Genomic DNA, 20,241 nt, shown 5'->3' on the forward strand with positions numbered 1-20,241 from the left:
AAAGCACAGCATTTTTCCACTCGACGCTCTTTTTCCTCTTCAGTCAGAACTCAAAGCACACATTTTGCAGTGAGCCTTCCCATTCCCAAATCTTCCGTTAAAATTCACTGAACCGACTATCCAAGATAGTCCAGATAACGTCCCCACCTCTTCAAGGTCTGTCGTCAGTCTTCGAGCTCAAGCGCACAAATTTTGTAGACATTTTTTGTTCATTCGGGAAGTTCATGGACATCCAGAATGAGGTTTGTCATCAATCGACATGTCACTTTTTTGAAAGGAGAAAACCACTCATAAACTTGAGTTTTTCCCACAATGCTGTCTTTGTAAGCTGTGTTCAACATTGCAACAATTCCTGTGGCATTTTTCCCAAGCAGGAAATAAAATTTCACAGCCACACTGTTCTCTTAAACCAGCCATCATTGAAACAAGGTTCAAGCGAAACTTTTAATGAAACTTTTTATGAAGGTGACCAGAGAGCACCTTCCCAGGTGACGCCACTTGGGTGCACTAACTCAGAGTGAGTTGTTCAATGCTTGCATACTATGAAAGCTCTGCTCAGTGGAGATTTCCTCTGGTGTTCTGTTTTAGGGGGGAGGTACCCCCTCATCTAACACTATCCGTGAGGGTGGCACAGTTGTATGGAGGGTTGCTAAGAGTTGGCACCAACACAGCGGCATCTAACAAGAGCAGCAGTTTTAAAAAGACTTAAAACCCATCAGTGAGAAGGAACATGGAGCAGTGATGACCTCTACCTGGTAACAGGCTGAGTGACTATCTTTTTTAAAAGCTTTACAACAGAATTGTAAGACACTATAATAAACAATCCCACAATTGTCAGCACACACACATAATTAGAAAAGAAAAATCCCATTTCCAAATGAGTCTCTAGGGCAGCGGTTCTCAACCTGTGGGTCGCAACCTCTTTGGGAGGGGGGCGGGTCAAATGACCTTTTCACATGGGTTGCCTGATTCATAACAGTAGCAAAATGACAGTTATGAAGTAACAAGGAAAATAATGTTATGGTTGGGGGGGGGCGTCACCACAAGAGGAGCTGTATTACAGGGTCGCAGCATTAGGAAGGTTGAGAACCACTGCCCTAGTGCATTGCATTTACTATTCAAATGAGCTCTTAATCTAAAGTGGGTCTTCGAAAATGAAGGAATTTAAATTTTTCATTTGTTTTAGACATGTATTTCTTCATGATATGACTCTCCCTTCACAAATGGATGCATTAAAGGTTTGACAGGGGAAAATCAACCTAACTCCTCTCTTGTGGTCCACAGACTGTTTATAAACTTCTAAGGAGACTTCACCTAATGCCCTACAAAGACAGACCTACCTCTCTGTGCAGTTATGGCACAAAAAGAAAAGTATCCACTGCACTGGCCTTGATCGGAAGACCATCCATCCTTCTGCTGGTAAGAGATTCTGATGAAGACAGGGTATGAAATCATGAAAACCACCTATCTAGTTGTGCATGTAACATTTCATCATGACTGTAATAACCTTGTTTAGATGTCTCACTGTGTGCTTACTATTGTAGAAGATAGCTTACACACACACACTGATTATGGGAATTTCTACCAGCAAATAATGTGTTACCATGAAAATACATCTTTAAAAACATGATTACTCTATTGTTTTATTTGAAGCTGTCACCCAGCGGGTCTCAGGAAAGAGTAATATATTGTGCTAAAGTTTTATTTTTCTGGATGTTAAAGAGGTGAATCCCACTGGAATGTGATCAATCGTATACCATTCTTTTTCATCTGAATGTTTTTGGAAGCAAGGAAACCCTGCATTGAACAGTCTTAGTTATCTACGAGGTGTAGGCTCAAAGAGAAATCCTATAAGTAGGTGACTTTCACACACAGTAAGTGACATTTTTATGACAGTTTGAGAGGCTAGAAGTCTAAATTTAGGGCACCTGTTGATGTAGTAGATAAGAGTTGGGCTGCAATCCAAATGGTTGGCAGTTTGAAACTGTCACTAGCTACAAGGGTGAAAGACTGGGCTTTCTACTGTAGCATAAACAGTCACAGTCTCAGAAACCCAAAGGGGAGTCACTGTGAGTAGGCATGACTCAGTGGCAGTGAGTTTGGTTCTGGTATTAGGGTAGCCCCACCCATCCCCCTTCACTCTAGCTTTGTGATTGTTCTATCTCAAAAGAAATTGACTTGAGGCACATCCTACACTGATTTTACCTCATTCACAAAACAAAGAAAACCTGTTCCCCATTGGGATTATCACCAGAGCTATAGGAGTTGGAATTTGTAGTGCATGCTTGGGGCTGGTGGTGTCACAGTCTCCTCAATGACACATTTATATTTTGACATAGACCTGGAAAATTCAATTGGTCATTGAAAATTTCATTTACGCATAAAGGCAGTTAGATAGTATACTGCTCCAGGCAAACCATCTTCAAAGACATTCTTTCTTCTCAGTGAAACAAGGTTGCCCTTAGTTTAGGGCCTTCAAACTCAGGGACCTTCAAACTTAGGAAGAGGTAAACCCCTATGTAATAGAAATCTTGTTATAAATCAATATATTATTCCATGGATGGAGTCATACAGTGTCTCCAATCATTTCAAGTGCCGTGATACACCGATACACAACATGTCTTTGTGTAGTAGCAAAAGCTTACAATGCTTTGTATCCCTGCCAGTCGATGCTTATCATGGGCTTCTGTTGTAGAAGTGTCCTTGAAAGTGAACAAAACCATCCTGAGGCACCCCGGGGGGATAACAGATACAAGGCACTTAAAAAATATTAAAAACGCTATGCAAATGTTAACAAGCCAAACCAAAATACAGGCCATGAGAGAAAGAAGACATGCTCTGCTCATTACACCCTTACGATAAATGCTAAGTAGCAGGAAACAACACACAACACACTGCCACCGAGTCAGACTCACAGCGACCCTGTGGGGCTGGGTAGCACTGCCCCGGTGGGTTTCCGAGACCATGACTCTTTGTGGGACTAGAAAGTCTCCTCTTTCTCTCTCGAGGCTTTTGGTGGTTTCAAACTCAGAACCTTGCAGTTCATAGCCCAACAGGTAACCACTGCACTGCCAGGGCTCCTGTGAACAGGAGCAGTGATGGTATATCTTTTGCCATTATTCCCAAATTAATACTCATGCCTTTTTTAAGTTTAACTCAAACCCTTTACTATAAAAACAAGCCTCTGGTTGCTCTATGGACATAGGTTATTTTAGAGGTTTTGTTTTTCTTTTATGGCCCATTCCTGACCGATCATTTGTTTTTGTTTTCTCGTCTCTAAGGATCTATTATTGCCTCTTGTGATTGCCCATTACTGCTTTTCTAATTTTATGACTGGGAAATTTTTCCAAACAGTCCTTATAAAAAGTAATGTTTTTCTATCTGCTTGGCAATTTCTGGGAATCCCTTCGTTTTATTTCCATGGAGAGCATCAAACTGCAATTAATAATATCAAACTATAAAGACACCTGGAACAGATGAGCTGAAAAACAATCAAAATTGTGTTCTTTCCGTCCCACATAATGTATTCTCACTCGCAGCCCCAATTCTGCTCTCAGGAGCAGAAGCAGGGCTGGCAACACCTTGTTGACATCACTCCAAATATCTATGTGAACGTAACACTAAATGTAAAAACTTGGCTTTGTCAGTTAAAGAAGCAAGTTTGTTGTATTTTTCTCTCCAAAAGAATTGAAGAGACAGGTGTAAAGTAACAGGGTGTCAACTTCACTGAGACACTTGTTGTGAATGGAGTGACAATTTTAAATGATTAATTTGGTGCTTTTGTCAGCGGCAGATAGACGCCTATTTAGTGTAAAACAAGTTAGTTACAGGACTTTTCAGTGATTTCTGTTGAGAGGTACGTGACAGGATGATTCACATAAAGAGCCTCATCAAAAATTAATTAATTTGATACTTTTCTCTTGTAACATTGTATGAAGGATGAGCCAAGTTCTGGAATGGATCCTAAATCAAAGCGGCATCTCTGGCGGATCATTTCAGAAGAAGTGCAAAGCAAATGCTCCGTCATCCTCACCTCGCACAGGTAAGCCGAGGGGCGAGGTTGAAATCAGCCGGCCCAAAGGATCATATGATAATAGATGGGAAACGGCAATCTCTGTAAACTGTTTATTGGCTGTGAATTAAAATAGATTATGCTTCTCATAGGGGGAGCAAGCCAGGCAAGTTACCTGGCGAAGATGCAGCTGCAGTTGGGTGGCTCTCCTTAATGGGCTGACATGGCTGCTTCCCACTCGTAAACGACCCCGGGGCTTCTCCGGGCTGCAATCCCTAGGGAAGATCTAAATTCTCTGTCTCTTTCTCCAGCAGTGCCTCTGAGTGGGTTCAAACCAACAAACTTTTAGTTAGCAGCCAAGTACTTAACTAGAGTGCAGGCCCTCAGCTGTCTTTGAAAACAAGTTCCTCATGATGCACAGTCTTTGGCTCCGTGAGCCGTATCAAATGAAGTTCCAGATCCTCAGGCTTAGTGGAAAGGCCTTCCATTATCTGACCTCATTTAAATCTCCACTCTTTTCTCCGCACGACAACTTTCATATTAGTTGACCCAAATGGCTCGTGGTTTCGCATACACACCCTGTCCTATCATGTCTCTATCCTTTCTGGAGCTGCCTTTCCACCTGAAATGGTCGGTACGAAGCTTCTCTGAGTGCCAGTCCTAAACCAAGCCAAAGTCCAGGGCCATCAAGGCAGCTCTGACACAGCCATCGTATAGAATAATGTAGAACTGCCCCACTGGGGTTTCAATGCTGTCATCTCTAGGGAAACAGATAGATAGAGATAGATAGATAGATAGATAGATAGATAGATAGATAGATAGATAGATAGATAGATAGATAGATAGATAATTCTCCTACAGAGTATCTGGTGAGTTTGAACTGTCAACCTTTCAGTTAGCAACCAAACACTTAACCACTGCCCCACCAAGGCTCCTACTACCAGTCTGACCAGTACTCTAAGAACCAGCTCAAATGCCTCCCCTCCATGAAGCATATTTTGAATCCATTCAGCTAAACATAAGAGCCACTAAAACACTTTGTCTGGGCTTCTCTTATGACATTGAGCTTGTATGTCAGTGTTGTTCGCTACCATTAAGTCAGTCTGACTCACAGCAGAATGAAGCACCGCCTGTTCCCACATCATCTTCACAATTGTTCTTATGTTTGAGCCGATTGTTGAAGCCACTGAGTCAATCCATCTTGTCGAGGGCCTTCCTTTATTTTCATGCGCCTCTACTTTCCCAAGGATGATGTCCTTCTCCAGTGACTGGTCTCTCCTGACAACATGTCCAAAGTATATGAGACAGTCTTGCCATCCTTATCCTTACCTCTGAGGAGCATTCTGGGGTTGTCCTTCCAAGATAGATTTGTTTGTTATTTTGGCAGTCCACACTACTTTCAATATTCTTCGTCAGCACCATCATTTAAATGCATCAATTCTTGTTATGTCTTCTTTATTCAATTCAACTTTCACACGCATGTGAGGCTCTTGAAAATACAATGGCGTGGGTCAGGCACACCTTAGTCCTCAAAGTAACATCCTTGCTTTTCAGCACTTTAATGCGATCTTGTTCAGCAGACTTCCCCAGTGCAATGTGTTGTTTGATCTCTTGACTGCTGTCCATGAACAATGATTGTGGATCCAAACAAAGATAAAATCCTTGACAACTTCAGTCTTTTCTCTGACCACCATGATGCTACCTATTGGTCTGGTTATTAGGACTTTCATTTTCTTTACATTATGTTGTAATCCATATTGAAGAAAGCATCACAAGAAGATGGAAGGAATACACAATGGCAAGCCTTCACTTCATGTCCTTGGGCAAGTGATCAAGAAAGGCCAGTCCCTGGAAGAGGAGATCAGGCGTGGTCAAGTTGAGGGGCAGAGGGGCAAAGGAAGCCTCTCACTACGATGAGTTGACAGGGTGGCTGCAATGACCCGATGGGCTCAAACGTAACAACTGTGAGGATGGTGCAGGACCAGGCAGGGTTTCCCTCTGTGTACACAAAGTCACCATGAGTGACCCACCAGCTCCTAACAACGGCATGTCACACTGAGAAGGAAGCAGCCATTCACCTTATCTGCAAGCATTTGATTTATATGGTATTTTCCATTGCTCTCCTTCAAGGATAATTTACTTTAAGGAGCTAAAACATAATTTACAAAGTAAATTAATATGAAACAGTTAAGCTTAAGCCCATGAACCCGAAGCATAATGGTGTGTGCCTTGGATGCTGAGTTATCTCTTGGCTCTTTTTTCAGCATGGAAGAATGCGAAGCTCTCTGTACCAGGCTGGCCATCATGGTGAATGGAAGTTTCCAGTGCATTGGTTCCTTGCAGCACATAAAGAGCAGGTGAGGGATCGTATGGGATTTACCATATTCTGTTGGACCATGACTCTAAGGGGGCTCTAATCCTCGTGTTATCTCCTGCAATGTGGAGGCACTCATTGACTCCTTTGTATTAATTTTTAAATGAAGTTTTGATGCATTTTAACTTACTAATCCAACAACTTAGATGTCCTAAAGCTAAAAAAAAAATCCACAACCCATACATTCTCAAGAAGCAGCTTCAAGAGTTTACTAAAGTGCCAATTTGCCCCTGAAAAGTGCATCACGTCACTAATTTTATCTTTTCATTTGCCGTTGGCACTAGCTTCAACAAGCTAATTAACATGTTTGCTATATTGAAAACCTTTTGATCCATAATAAATTAGAGAAGTAGGCATAAATGACATCAATATCATATCAAAATTAAACAATACTGTAGTTGACCGGTGTTATGCATTTATACATATACACATTACCATCTAGATGTTAGGGTGTTACATTTTATTGCTACAAAAATGTTTCTTTCTTGTAAGATAATATTCGCCAAGATGAGAATCCAAGATCGAAAGAGGATCTTAAACGTTGCTTGTAAGAAGACTGCTGTGACTTGTTTTTGAACTTGGTGCTTACAGTTCGCTAGCATGTGGATTTGTTATTTATTTTTATAGCCCAATGACTTTCACCCTTGCCGTTGATACGAAATCTCCAATGGCCTGCTTCTCAAGGCCTTGCTTATTTTAAAATTAGAAAATATTTAACCTCTCAGATTGACATCGATTGCCAATTCATGGATGCCACAGAAAGCCGAGGTGTTGTGTTCTCTCTCTAATGCAGCTTTCACACAGAGACTATGACTCTCTCGTGGTAGACATAAAGTACGAAACCACGGCACTGCGCTCTTTCTAGTTTGTCACATGCCCTGCTCTGTTACGGCAAAGTGACCGTCTTCATAAGAGACAGGGGCTATAGTGGTCTGCTCGGGTCCTACTTCATTGTCTGGAATTCCAGGAGAGCGATCTTGGCAAAGGGTCACGCCTATCATATTTTGCACTTTTTCTTTGTAGGTTTGGACGAGGATTTACTGTGAAGGTGCACGTGAAAAATACCGAAGTGCGCATGGAGGCCCTTACAAGGTTCATGCAGCTGCACTTTCCAAAAACATACTTGAAAGTAAGTCAGACACCTTTGGACCTTGCCTGGTTCTAATTGTTATAATCGAATATCACAGTGGATGTCATTTTCAAGTTGACCAGAGCTGTGTTATTAATCCTAATATATTGATTACATCAACACATGAGATACTATGAAGCATATTTAACCTTCACAAATAGGATCTTCAAATTCCATAATATTATATATTTATAGAATATCATCTTAATTATGTATTTTTAGTGGTTTAAACTTGGCATACCCCTTTCTCATAGACATATTTGTATCATCTTGACAAAGTTAAATGATCATCTGAAGTGGTTTTTGAGTTCATGCGTTTACTAGCTTATCAGTTGTACTTATTAGGGGACAGATACTTCTGGCTTCTCTGACCATGGACTTTGGTGTGTGTGTAAGATAAATGATGGCGCTTCGGAATATTAGAGCTCCAAAAGATTCTCTCCTCTCATCTCCTTGTTTCAATGATACCACTGATAAAATTTGAACTAGGCAAGATAAAAATCAAGTCCTCACGCGGCCACATGAATTAAAACATGCACAAAAAGTTGCATCCTTTGATGGTAGTGAGAGCTGTCCTATGAGAATCCCCTTGGGAAGCCTAACCCCATCTACCCTGCCACCTTTATCTTGCCCCTTCAGATTTCTTCCCCAACCTCAAAGTCGTGGTGAAAATCAAAGGACAGAGTTCTTTGGGGCAGAGAGAAACTGAACTGTGTAAATAGACCTAGATGGAGGATGTGTTGAGAAACAGATTGCTTAACCTTTCAATATGTTTGTTTAGTAAAAGTTTCTATGATTTTGTAGCAATACTTTTTTTACTTACCCCCATGTGTGAGGAAGCTTCCAAAGCTTTGGGAAATAATCCATTATTGTCTAAGCCCATTTTTCCATAAATTTTTGAAGCCATCTCATATATCTCCACAGGATAACACGCACACATTTGGGGATTTAATATATATATTGCATAGCAATAGTTAAATATACTTGGTCAAAAAAGTTCTATCAATAATATCTTTGATCTACAAATAATTTGTAGATGATGATTGTAGCCAATGTTTGTAGACCGTGAGAAGGAAATTAATGTGGAGTGGCACAGAAGAAATGAGAAAGATTTGAACTGAGATACAGTTCTGCTTGTGTGATTTCTAGCAAAACATTTATGGTCTCTGAGCCTCCTTTCCTTCATTTGCAAAACAGGAACAATAACATGTATTTCACAAGATTTGACTTAGACCTAAATAATAAAGTATCCATGAAGATATTTCCATAAAGTGTAAGGCACACTCATAATGGGAAATAATTTTAGAAAACAAACTAGAGGGCCAATTCTTTATCTTTACCTTTCCAAAATGCCTTTGCCTCAGCCTCCCCAAATCATGGCTAGCCTCTCCAGGAAATCACAGCTTTTATGATTCTTATCAAAGCCCATTTCCTATCATCTAAATTAAAATCAAATTTAAACATTAAGGGACACCTTGCTTGCACAAGTTGTGTCGGTTGTAATGCGTTTTCTTTTAGTGAATGTCTGGTTCGAAATCTGTGTTTATTCATGAGTGATAAGACTGCATCCTCCTGCCGAGTGTTTCTCTGGGGAGCGTGCTCTCAACAAGGCAACTGCAGTGACTATAAAAGTTTGTTTTCTCTCTAAGCAGGCTATTATTCACCAGTCTGTGGTGGTTTCTGGGCATCTAGAAAGCAGTAACAAAACAACAATTTAGGAGCATAAATAAGCAAGATGGTACCAGCACTGTGACAGATTATAGAGCAGAAAACAAATCCAGGGGAGACACTAGACAATGTTCAAGGGTCAGGAGAGGAGTTTCCAGCTATGGGAGGCTGGAATATTAGAATGAGGTGTGCTCCATGATAGGTTGCATGGTCTAGGTATGTTCCATGATAGTTTGCATGAACAGATTCGAGAAAGAATACATTCTGACTACATTAGTGTGTCTGACTGATTATCCTACTGGTTTGGTGCCAGATAATATAACTGTCTATAGTCACTAGGTTCCTGAAGAAGTGGTTCAGCGACTCGGGCAGGAGGAATAAGCGTCAAGTCAATAGTCTTGATGGTACACATGGAGAAGAACATTTAAACTGGAATTATTTTAGAGGAAAAGAAATAGGATATGGTAACTGATTCGAGTTAAATTTAAAGAAAGGCATGAGTATTAATTTTGCAATAACAGTAGAAGGCACACCATCACTCTTCACTGGAGACCCGGCGGGGTAGGGGTTACCTACTGGGCTGTGAACCACAAGGCTCGCAGTTTGAAACCACCGGCTGCCTCAAAAGAGCAAGACGAGGCTTTTCTATTCCCAGAAACAGCACAATGTTACTTGTTAAAAAATAGAATAGATTAGAATTAGCAATTAGCATAGCTTCCTAGGCAGGTGGTGATACTATTGACGGAAATAAAGGAATTGCAAAGAAGTGTAGTGAGTCAAGGTTGGGAAAGACTGAGACATTGTTTGGAAGAGGTCTCTCATACGGTCATTCCAAGCATTTCAAAAGCAATTCTAATATGAATATGAAATGCCAAGAGGCAATCTCTGAAAAAACTTACATGAGTGAGCATAATCAGAAAATGGAAATACCATTCCACAGATTTTTCTTGCCCAAGCAAGAAGATAATGACGTTGCAGGTGCGTGAATGTGGAACACTTTGGGATTTTCATTAGCTTTTTAATTTGTTTTCTCTCTGACATTCATAAAACTGTTCATCTTCTCTTTGCAAGCTGTTGGTTTCCAAAACTACCCACTCTTTACACTCTAGTCTAATTTCCAGTGAAATGAATTTCAGTGCTTTCTTTAGCTCTTGGCAAAGTTATGTCTAGCCACACCAGTATTCCCTGACACTGCAAAAGAAATGTCTGTTTTCCTTTCGTTTCTTCCAGGATCAGCATCTTAGCATGCTGGAGTATCATGTACCCGTCACAGCAGGAGGCGTAGCAAACATTTTTGATCTTCTAGAAACCAACAAGGCGTCCTTAAATATAACAAATTTCCTCGTGAGCCAGACCACTCTGGAAGAGGTAAGATGGAGTGTAAGACTTGTGTCTGCAGGTGGTCTCCAGTTCACGATGGGGGTCCGTTCTAATGACTCCACAGTGGGGCCGCTCTTATTTTTTTAAAGTTTTCATTATTGTTGCTTTTTATTATCAGTATGTTTATAAATCTGATCTTTGAACATCGACATCTGTGAATAAACTTCTGAGAATGATAGCATCATCAAACTATGCACTACATTTTATGTGGTCCTTACTATCTATGATGAAATGCACAAAAGCAGAAAAGAACCCATCATAAGTGTGGCTTATCATAACTCGGATATGTTGTAAATCTGAGCCTTCCTATACAATGTCACATGTCATTGTATTCTGCATTCTGTTTTTTTCCTTTTTAATGACATTCAATTTGTTTTTCATCGAAGCAATCGCTAATCTTGCACCTGCAAAATTTAGCAAAAAGCTTAATTTATTTCCAACTGCATCAGGGACTTTTAAAAATATGTGAAAAGTGTTAGCATTGTTAATGAGGAGATGAAACTGTTTCTATTCTGTGTGACATTGATACCATCAGACTATGTATGTATGTGTAAAACAAACCTTATTACCACCCCTGCAACAAAAGGGACGATTCTCATGTTTCTTACTTTCTCCCCCATGGAGGCCTAAGAGAACATTTATGTTGATTAGCATAGCATCCGAATATTTAGAGGGAATTTAGTGCCAGTTCTTTAGATTTGCTCAATTCTATCAGCAAAGGAGGCAAATGCAGGATTCTTTTGTTTCATTTGAATCCTCTGCCTTAATTATATTGACACTCGGTAAGTAGAGGTTTCAGAGGTCTTCCTTCTTCACCTTTGCGTTGCTTTAATCTTCGCAGCTCAGCCCACCTACATATAGAGCATTTTCCACCATCATTGGAATGGGTCTGCAACTGTGGCACACAGGGCCTCTAAGCGAGTCGGTGCATGGTGCTGGCGTGTAGGCGCAGACTCTTAATGGACGCTTTACGCATTTTAATAGGAGCTTTTGGAAACCACGGCTTTATAACAGAAAAAAGTTAGCGGCCATCTCCAAGCTTCCATCCTTTCCTACTGAAAAGGATATTACTGGTGGTCAACCATTAGCACCAGGCCTGGCATAGAATAAAGCTTCAGTGAATCTTTTTTTTTTAGATAAATCTATGATTAATAGATATAATGAACATAGGTCTGCCTGTTTCATGAATAGCTGGCTTTCTGTGCTCGTTTTATTTTAGTGCATTAAATTGAAACTAGTGAAATTTCTCTCATCACTATCAAGCAAACAGTTTCCACTAGTTCAGCAGTTTGAAACCACCAGCAGCTCCTTGAGAGAAGGATGAGGCTTTCTGTTCCTGGAAAGTTAGAGTGTTGAGAAACTGCAGGGGCAGGTCCAGTCTGTCCTATGGCAGGTCGAGTCTGTCCTATGGCAGGTCCAGTCTGTCCTATAAGGACGCTCTGCATCAGAATTGACTCGATAGCAGTGAGTGAGTGGGACGTAGTCAGTAGCTAGACATACTGATGTTGGGCATATGAATATAGCTATCTGGCTATAGATATGGTGATGCAGTGTGCTGCTGAAGAAGGTCAGAGATCCAAACCCACTCGTGGCTCTGTGGGCAGAAGAGGAGGCTGTCCGGTCCTGTCAAGAGCTATCGGCTCAGAAACGAGAAAATCAAATTGATGTCAGTGGCCTTTTAATTTTAGATTTATTGTATGATTGTAGACATAATTATACCTATAGGTAGAAATGTTATTTTTCAAACACTAGTTAAGTTTGAGTATCTGAAAAATCTGCTACTGAGCACGTCTACCTATAAAGTCCCTATAAAGTCCAGTGTATTACATATGTGCTCTTCTTTTGTGTATGTGTGTAATTAATCTTATTTCTTCCTTTATTAACCAAACGCTAACTGTTTTATTTCTCTTGAAATATTAGGTTTTCATCAACTTTGCCAAAGATCAAAAGTCCTATGAAACTACTGATACCAGTTGCCAAGTTTCCACCATAAGTGTTGCCCCCCAGCATGATCGGATAGACTCTTAGCACCTCCTGCAAGCGCAGTCTCAGCAATGACCTGTGACTTCGTTTGGAAGATAATGTTTCTCCGAATTATCATAACTTTAAAGTATTATATTGTATGGCAAGTTCCAGTTGTATAACACTAGCAAGTAACTGTAAATGAGATTTTTGCTTTCTAAGGTCATGAATGTTATTGCTACTGAATTGCAATCTTGTAGACCCAACACTGTGAGCATGCTCATGTATTTGCTGGTGATTCTTATACAAAAGTGAAACTACCTAAAGATTAATGTCTTAATTTATTGCTTTCAATAAAAAGACAGCTTTAAAAGCATGGTTATTAGTAATTGAAAAGTGTAAGTTAGGGAAAAAATGTAAGGTAGGGTGGAAAAGAAATCAAAATAATTTATTTTTTTTAACTCACACAATGAGCATGATCATGAATACATGGCTCTACTCTGACGTGTAAAGCCTTTAAGAACCAGATTAATATCGGCAGTAAGTAGTAGCCACAAAGGCTACAATTTACAAGCGGACTTCAAAAAGTTCGTGGAAAAAATCCCATTATCTTATCACCGCATTTTCCCCAGATGTGTATGCACTTTCAGTATTTGTAAATCCATGGGTGTATACTGTATCCCAACTAAGTGACTTTCTCCAAGAACGTGGGGCAGTTTACCCTGGTGGTAAACAGCACAGATGTATTCCTGCCGTGCCTTAGCCAATGGTAGCGCACAAGGTGGAGCAAGACGTCTTTACTCTTCAGGGAAAATGGGTGTGTCAGCTGGACAGATGCAACCCCCGAAACTGAAAGAGGATTCAAGTGCTGCCGGCAAGCAACATTTGAAAGAGCTCATAAAGAACCCCCATAGTCCGAGTAGCCCCTCCTTTTCCTGTGGAGGAAAAATGAATATGAAGATCATGTTCTGCTGATTACTTGGGCTGATCCAGAACCATGAATATCGCTATGGGATAGATTTCTTCATCGTGCCAAATTATATGGTCCTCGTGGAAGTTGTGTATCTGGTTTGGGTGTGTGCGTGCATGTGCCTGTCTGTAAGAGTTTGCCAACTTTGGCATGATTGCTTCTGTTTCATATTAATAAACTCAAAGTTTAGAAAAACCAGTTCATGAAGTCATTTCATTTTTAAAGAAAAGCCATCCAAACTCAAACCCGTTGTCCCTGAGTTGATGCTGTGTCCCAGAGATCCTGGAGAGGGTTTCTGAGGCTGCAAGTCTTTACTGGAGCCAACAGCCTCATCTCTTTGGGCAGGGAAAGGCCAGGAACCTAAAAATGGAAGTAGCATGTTCTATACTGTGTCCCATGTGATCTGGCCCCTGCTTATCTCATCCTCTACTTTCTCCTCTACTCTTCAGGATCTGGCCACACCGGCCCCTTCCATTTTTCCAGTGTACCACTGAGCCATCTCCCTGCCTTTGCACATGTTACTTTCCCACTTGGAATGTTCTTTCCAAGCCTCTTTTGACCTGGTTGGAATGTTCTTTCCAGCCTCTTTTGACCTTCAGACACATTATACTTTCTCAACCAGGCTTTCCTTTTCTGCTTTTTCAGTTTAGTCGGGTCCCTTTGTGCTAACAGCCTGCATTGTCATTTGCAGTATATCCAGACCTAAAACATATTATCACAGGGAGGAAAAGAAATCCCAAGTAATATTTACAGGTGAGTCTTTTGGAGGAGACGGTGTGATGTGGAGAGCGAGGGTCTGCAAAACCCCGAGGAACAAAAAGAGATGGGCAAACTGCATGACAATCGAAAAGGGTTCTTCCCTGTTCATTGTTTGGTAGTGGTGGGTGGGATGGGTTGGTTGGCTCTGGGTAAGGGCGGGAAGGGAAACAAAGAAAAGGAGAGAGGGAAGTGGATGGAGGAGGAAACAGAGATGATAGAAGGCTGGCTATTGAAGTGGAATGAAGCTCCAGTGGAAACGTGGGATAATCCCAGATGCCATGCAGTGATGGGAGTCAGAGTAGAGCCAATTGCTCCCAGCAGGTTTGCACAGTAGGAGAAAGAAAAGGGGGTTCATGAACCAGAGACATCGATTTTCAGAAAAGAGAATTACAAATCAAAATAGGGGATAATATAGGTACCGAACTTTCAAATGAGAAGGAAATTCAAGATAGCACACATAATTTATGAAAATCAAGAAGATAATAAATTTCAGGGTCACTTCGAAGAAAATAAAACATAATAAAATTTAAAAGGAAAATTATAAAAATTTAGTAAACATTAAAACAATGTGGTATTGATATAATCGTTTGTCAATTTGAGGATTAAGAGTGTAGGGGTGGAGCCTAGTCTGTCAATCAGCTCATAGTCAATGAGGCCTCTGTGTGGGAATGGCTTTCTCCTGAGAAGTCTGAGAAATCTGGGTTTTCCTCCCTAGAGGTGGGAGAGACTCTCAAGACACTCCCTGGGAGATGCTCTATTGACCAACCACATGGCACTAGGTTGATAGCCCCTGTGCCCTGGGAACCAGAGGAGCCACATGGAGACCCCTGCCAGCGCCGAGATGCTTCCACCACCACTAGATCAAAAGACTTTCTACCCACTGGCCTGTGATCAGCCTGCATTCATCATCATTGCATGTGTTTTGTGAGTCTAAAGAGGACTTAATAAATTGGTACCGGACTAATGGGCTAATATCAGATTTATGGACTTGATCTGGACTGAGTTAGGATGCTTTCTTAATGTATAATTACCCTTTATATAAAACTCTCTTATACACACATGAGTTTCTATGGATTTATTTCTCTAGTCTACCCGGACTAACACAAACAACAGTGAAAAAAATTATAGAAACCCCAAGTGAAATGAAAAAGGTAACAACAATACTATGAAGGATGGTACTCTAACAAATTTGAAAACCTAAAAGTAATGAGTATCGTTCTAGAAATAGACTACCTAAGTAAACTAGCACAGACTAATGTAGCAAACCTTAATAGATCCATACCAAAAGAAGAAATATATGAGGTCATTAAAAAATTCCCAACAGAAAAAAAGTCCAAGACCAGAAAGCTTCACCAGGAAATCCTACCAAACATTCAGAGAAGAGTTGACTTCTACTCAAACTATTCCAGAATACAGAAAAGGGTGGCAACCTCAGGCATTTTCATTTTATGAAACAAGTAAAACCATGATACACATACCGGGCAGAAACATCACTAAAAGAGAAAATCATGGGCCAATATTCCTCATGAACCTAGATGCAAAAAGTCTCAGCAAAATCCTAGCCAAAAAAAAAAAAAATGATTAGGGCAAAGACTGTACAGATGTGCTTTATACAATTGATGTATGTATATGTATGAACTGTGATAAGAATTGTATGAGCCCCTAATAAATTGTTAAAAAAAATCCTAGCCAATAGAATACAGCAAAATACCTAGAAAATAACCATAGTGAACAAGTGGGATTAATACCAGGTTTCCAAATGTGTTTAAACATTAGAAAACAATCATTGTAATCTACCGTTTAAATTAAAAAGGAGAACAGCTACATGATCATATCAACTGATGCAGAAAACGCATTTAACAAAATTCAACACGTATGCCTGACAAAAACGCTTAACCAAATAGAGGCAGAAAAGAAATTACTTAACATAATAAAGGCTATAGATGCAAAACCAACAGTCAATCAAAGGAAGAAACCGAAACTACTTGAGAGAACAAAACCCAGACAAGGATGCCTTTTATCCTCAAAGTCTGGTCAGAGGAAGTAGACAACAAAAAGAAACAAAAGTCACCCAGATTGACCACTATAGAGTAAGACTACTTGCAGAAAATACGATGCTGTGTGGGGAAAATCTCAAGATTTGACAAGAAAATGATTGGAAATAATTGAAAATTTCAGCTATGTGGAAGGGTACAAGATCAACATTCAGAAATCAATCAGATTCCTGTGTAATAAAAGAGAGAACTCTGAAAAGGAAATCAAGGAAATAATACCATGTACAATAGGCACTCAAAAGATTAAATACATAGGAATAAGCTTAACCGGAGAAAAGACTTCTATGAAGGAAATAGCAAAACACTACTACAAGAAACTAAATATGCCCTAAAGGACTAGAATGTGTTATGTTCATAGATAGGAAGATTTGACATTGTGAAAATAATACAACCAAAGCAATCTATAAATATAATGCAGTTCTGATCCAGATTGTTGCACCATTCTTTAAAGAGATAGAAAAACTTAACACAACTTTATATGGAAACAAAGGAGACCCAAGACCTGCCGCGAACTACTGAATAACAGAAAAATGTAGGAGGTCTCTCATTCCCTAATCTCAAAATCTATTACACAGTAACAGTAGTAAAAACCAATCTGGTACATATGTACACCAATGGAATAGAAGAGAAAATCCAGAAAAAATACCATCTACCTACAGACGACTGATTTTTGACAAAGGGTTAAAATAAATGAGGAAGAAATTGTCTGTTCAACAAATGATAGTGGCAAAATTGCATTTACAGTTGTATAAGAGTGAAACAGTACTGTTACCTCACTCCAGATACAAAAATGACACAAAGGTGGATTAGAGATCTAAATGTAAACCCTAAAGCTGTCTGTGTCATCATTGAAAAGGAATGGATACATTTAGGGGCCCTAAGACAGGGCGTAAACACACTTTCAAATGTAACAAAGAACATACATGACAGAAGGCAAAAGAGATAACTGTGCCCTCCTAAAAATGAGACATTCGTGTTCACCAAAAAACTTTACCAAAAGAGTAAAAATAAAACTCACAGGTTTTGCAATGATATAGTGGAATCTGTTGGTTAAGTATTGATGGTTAAAACCTTCCAGGTGCTTAATGCAAGAAAGACGATACTAATAATTTACTCCAAAAAACTCACTGGCATCAAGTCAAGGCCAACTCATAGCAACCCTGTAGGACGGGGTAGAACTGCCCCCATCGGTTTCTGAGACTGTCACTCTTTATAGCAGTAGAAAGCCCTGTCTTTCTCCCTCAAAGTGATTGGAGGTTTCAAACTGCTGATATGACTGCTAATGAGTTGGGATCAACTCAGTGGCAGTGGTTTTCTTCATCTTTGCTATAAATATATCCATAAATATGGTGGAATGCACCGGGGCAGTTATGAAATCTCCTTAGACTGACCAAACACATTGTGGGAAGGAGGGACTGGATGTGAGCATTCGGGTCCACAGACACAGGGGGTCCCAAGGTCAACTGGTATAACATGCAGCTCAGAAAATTGCTGTGCACCCTTCTTTGGTGAGTAGTAACTGGGATCTTAAAAGCTCTTGAACAGCCATTTAAGTGTAACTCTTGTTCTCTCCCCATACAGAAGAGAACAGAGAGATATATGGGAACAGTTAGTGTAATTGTTTAGAAAAATGGACCAGGCCAACATCAGTCTCCACAATCCTGAGATCAGAAGAAGTAGATGGTGTTCAATTATCACCAGGTGACCTGCTCTGAAACTGCTGGGAAAGGACCTCGTGAATAGAGGTGGGCGTGGAGATGTGTTACAGTGGGAACAAAACTCCCTATCATGAAACCAGACCAAGCTTTTGAATAGAGACTGGTGAGGCCCCCAAAACGACAGCATGTGGCTACCGTCAGCGGGTCGGATTGAATGCACGGCTGTGTGAAAATGACCAGCCATGTAAGACCAAAAGGGAAGCATTTACCCAAGGACAGCGTTCAGAGAGTGAGGAGAGAAGGAGGGATAGAAACAGGCAACACAGGGAGGAATTGGGGCAAGTGATGGAACATTGGGGAAATGGTAATGAATTCAAGCAAAATGTGTAGGGATTTCTGAATTTAAAATTGATGAATGGTTCTGGAACTCTTCACCTGATTCACAATAAAAAGGTTTTTGTTTTGTTGTTTTTTTTCTTTAATGGAGTGGCTCAATGGACTTTTACAAACAGAATATACCATTTCCCCCACATTCATTAGTGGTACAACCATGCTACAGACGGTCCCGTTACCCCTAAGTCTTCATTCCAGTCAGCCACGCTTACAAACGTTTATGTGGGTAAGTACCTTCTGGAAATGGAGGACGTTGTGCGTTTGTTTCCTGACAGGGTTGCAAAACAGTGACTACTGTTGTCAGAGGAAGGGGGTCTTAAAGGCAAAGGGGGAGGGCTGGGGGGGGGGGAAGTCACTGGGGATACACTGAGCAGAGCTTCTGACCATAAGACATGGGACCTGGGGTTCCGATCCATCTTGTCCACGTTTATTGAGCAATGAACAGCTAGCAACTGTTTCTTAATTTGGTACTAGTAATTGCTATCAAGTCAGATCTAATGCATGGCAATCCTATGTACAACAAAATATAAACATGAAACCAGAGTTTCAGGTATTGTGTGTTTTGTGTGCCTTCCAATCTAGAGTGATTGTCTATCTTTATTTTGGACAATATTCTGTTGTGATCTGTACGGATTTAATTGAATTACTTTCAGAACTACATCTCCAGGTCTTTCATGATAAGTTGTCTTAGTCTGGAAATTCTGCTAAAACCTGTCCATGGGTGATCCTTCTAGTATTTGAAATATCTGTGATATAGCTTCCAGCATAACAGCAACAGACATGGCACCACAGATGGTGTTGGACATTTACATTAGGGTTTTAATATTTATCTCCCTTATTACACTTGAAGTTCTATGAGGATAGATCTATTTTGATTTTCCTGGTTCTGCTGTCAGTCATTGGTACACACACAGTAGGCATTAAAAATATATGTGTTGGTTGAATGAATGAATGAGGATATATTGCTATGATTGCTATGTAAACAAAGCCTCCCTATTCTGTTTAAATCTCTGCAATGCCAGGGAAGTTTCCAATGAGATAGGTTATTTGTTGTGATAGTTAAATTTTGTTTCAACTTGGCTGAGTAAAGATTCTCGGTGTTTTGGCAGTTCAGACCTGGTACACTGAGACATGATATGACCAAACATCATATAACCAACGGATGGCATGTACCACGAGTCACCAAGGCGTTGTAAAGAGATTAAGGAGGGCTACAACCCTCTTACTCGGGTTAAAGCCCTGATGAAACTGACAGGAAGTTCTCTTGCTTCTTGCTGGACCTAGACCCTGCATCCAACTCATCAACCTCTGGCTCTATTGCCTGACATATTGCCTGGCTACTCTGAGAGTCTTCAGTGGCCTGCCATCTGACCTGCCAATCTTGGATCTGTTTGTCTCCGCCGTCGTCAGCTTGTTGCCTCCCTGATGATCTTGGGTTCCTTAGCCCCTGCAGCTGCGTGAGTCGAGGGAAGATGTTAGCCTCAGCATCGCACTCACAGACGGTCTTTTCCTTGAAAGCTTCTACAACCGCGTGAACTCTTTTCTACATAGAAATTTACATCGTCCCGGGTGGTGCTTCTCTAGAGAACCTCGCCTCACACATCACGGAGAAGAAGCAAAAGAAACGCTAATGCTTGATCCCATATGAGAGACACTATAGTGAATCCACTGGGAAGGAAGATTCTGGCATCATCTTTGGATTTGGAATTCTAATGTTTTGCTCTTACACATTTCGGCACATTTATCTCCTCACAGTCCTTTTGCGGTAAGAATGTACTATAAAATCTCTTCATGATACCTTTTTAACATAGAAACAAGGAAGACACGTGAGAAGCCATCTGAGCCTGTATCCTTTTGTGCTTCTCTGCGATAGAGAAAGTGT

At 40.4% G+C, this 20,241-nt stretch overlaps 1 protein-coding gene across 1 annotated transcript in view; it reads left to right on the top strand.

Moving 5' to 3' along the window:
• The window catches only part of ABCA12 (ATP binding cassette subfamily A member 12), a 194,028-nt gene extending 181,437 nt beyond the window's left edge, over window positions 1–12,591 (top strand). Inside the window, exons 48-53 of the mRNA XM_075530221.1 lie at window positions 1,285–1,419; window positions 3,939–4,042; window positions 6,277–6,369; window positions 7,410–7,515; window positions 10,414–10,551; window positions 12,484–12,591. Coding sequence (XP_075386336.1) covers window positions 1,285–1,419; window positions 3,939–4,042; window positions 6,277–6,369; window positions 7,410–7,515; window positions 10,414–10,551; window positions 12,484–12,591 — 684 coding nt within the window. The remainder of the gene's footprint in view (window positions 1–1,284; window positions 1,420–3,938; window positions 4,043–6,276; window positions 6,370–7,409; window positions 7,516–10,413; window positions 10,552–12,483) is intronic.
• Window positions 12,592–20,241: the final 7,650 nt, after the last annotated feature.

This window comes from Tenrec ecaudatus, chromosome 13 (assembly GCF_050624435.1).
Source record: "Tenrec ecaudatus isolate mTenEca1 chromosome 13, mTenEca1.hap1, whole genome shotgun sequence".
NCBI lineage: Eukaryota > Metazoa > Chordata > Mammalia > Afrosoricida > Tenrecidae > Tenrec > Tenrec ecaudatus.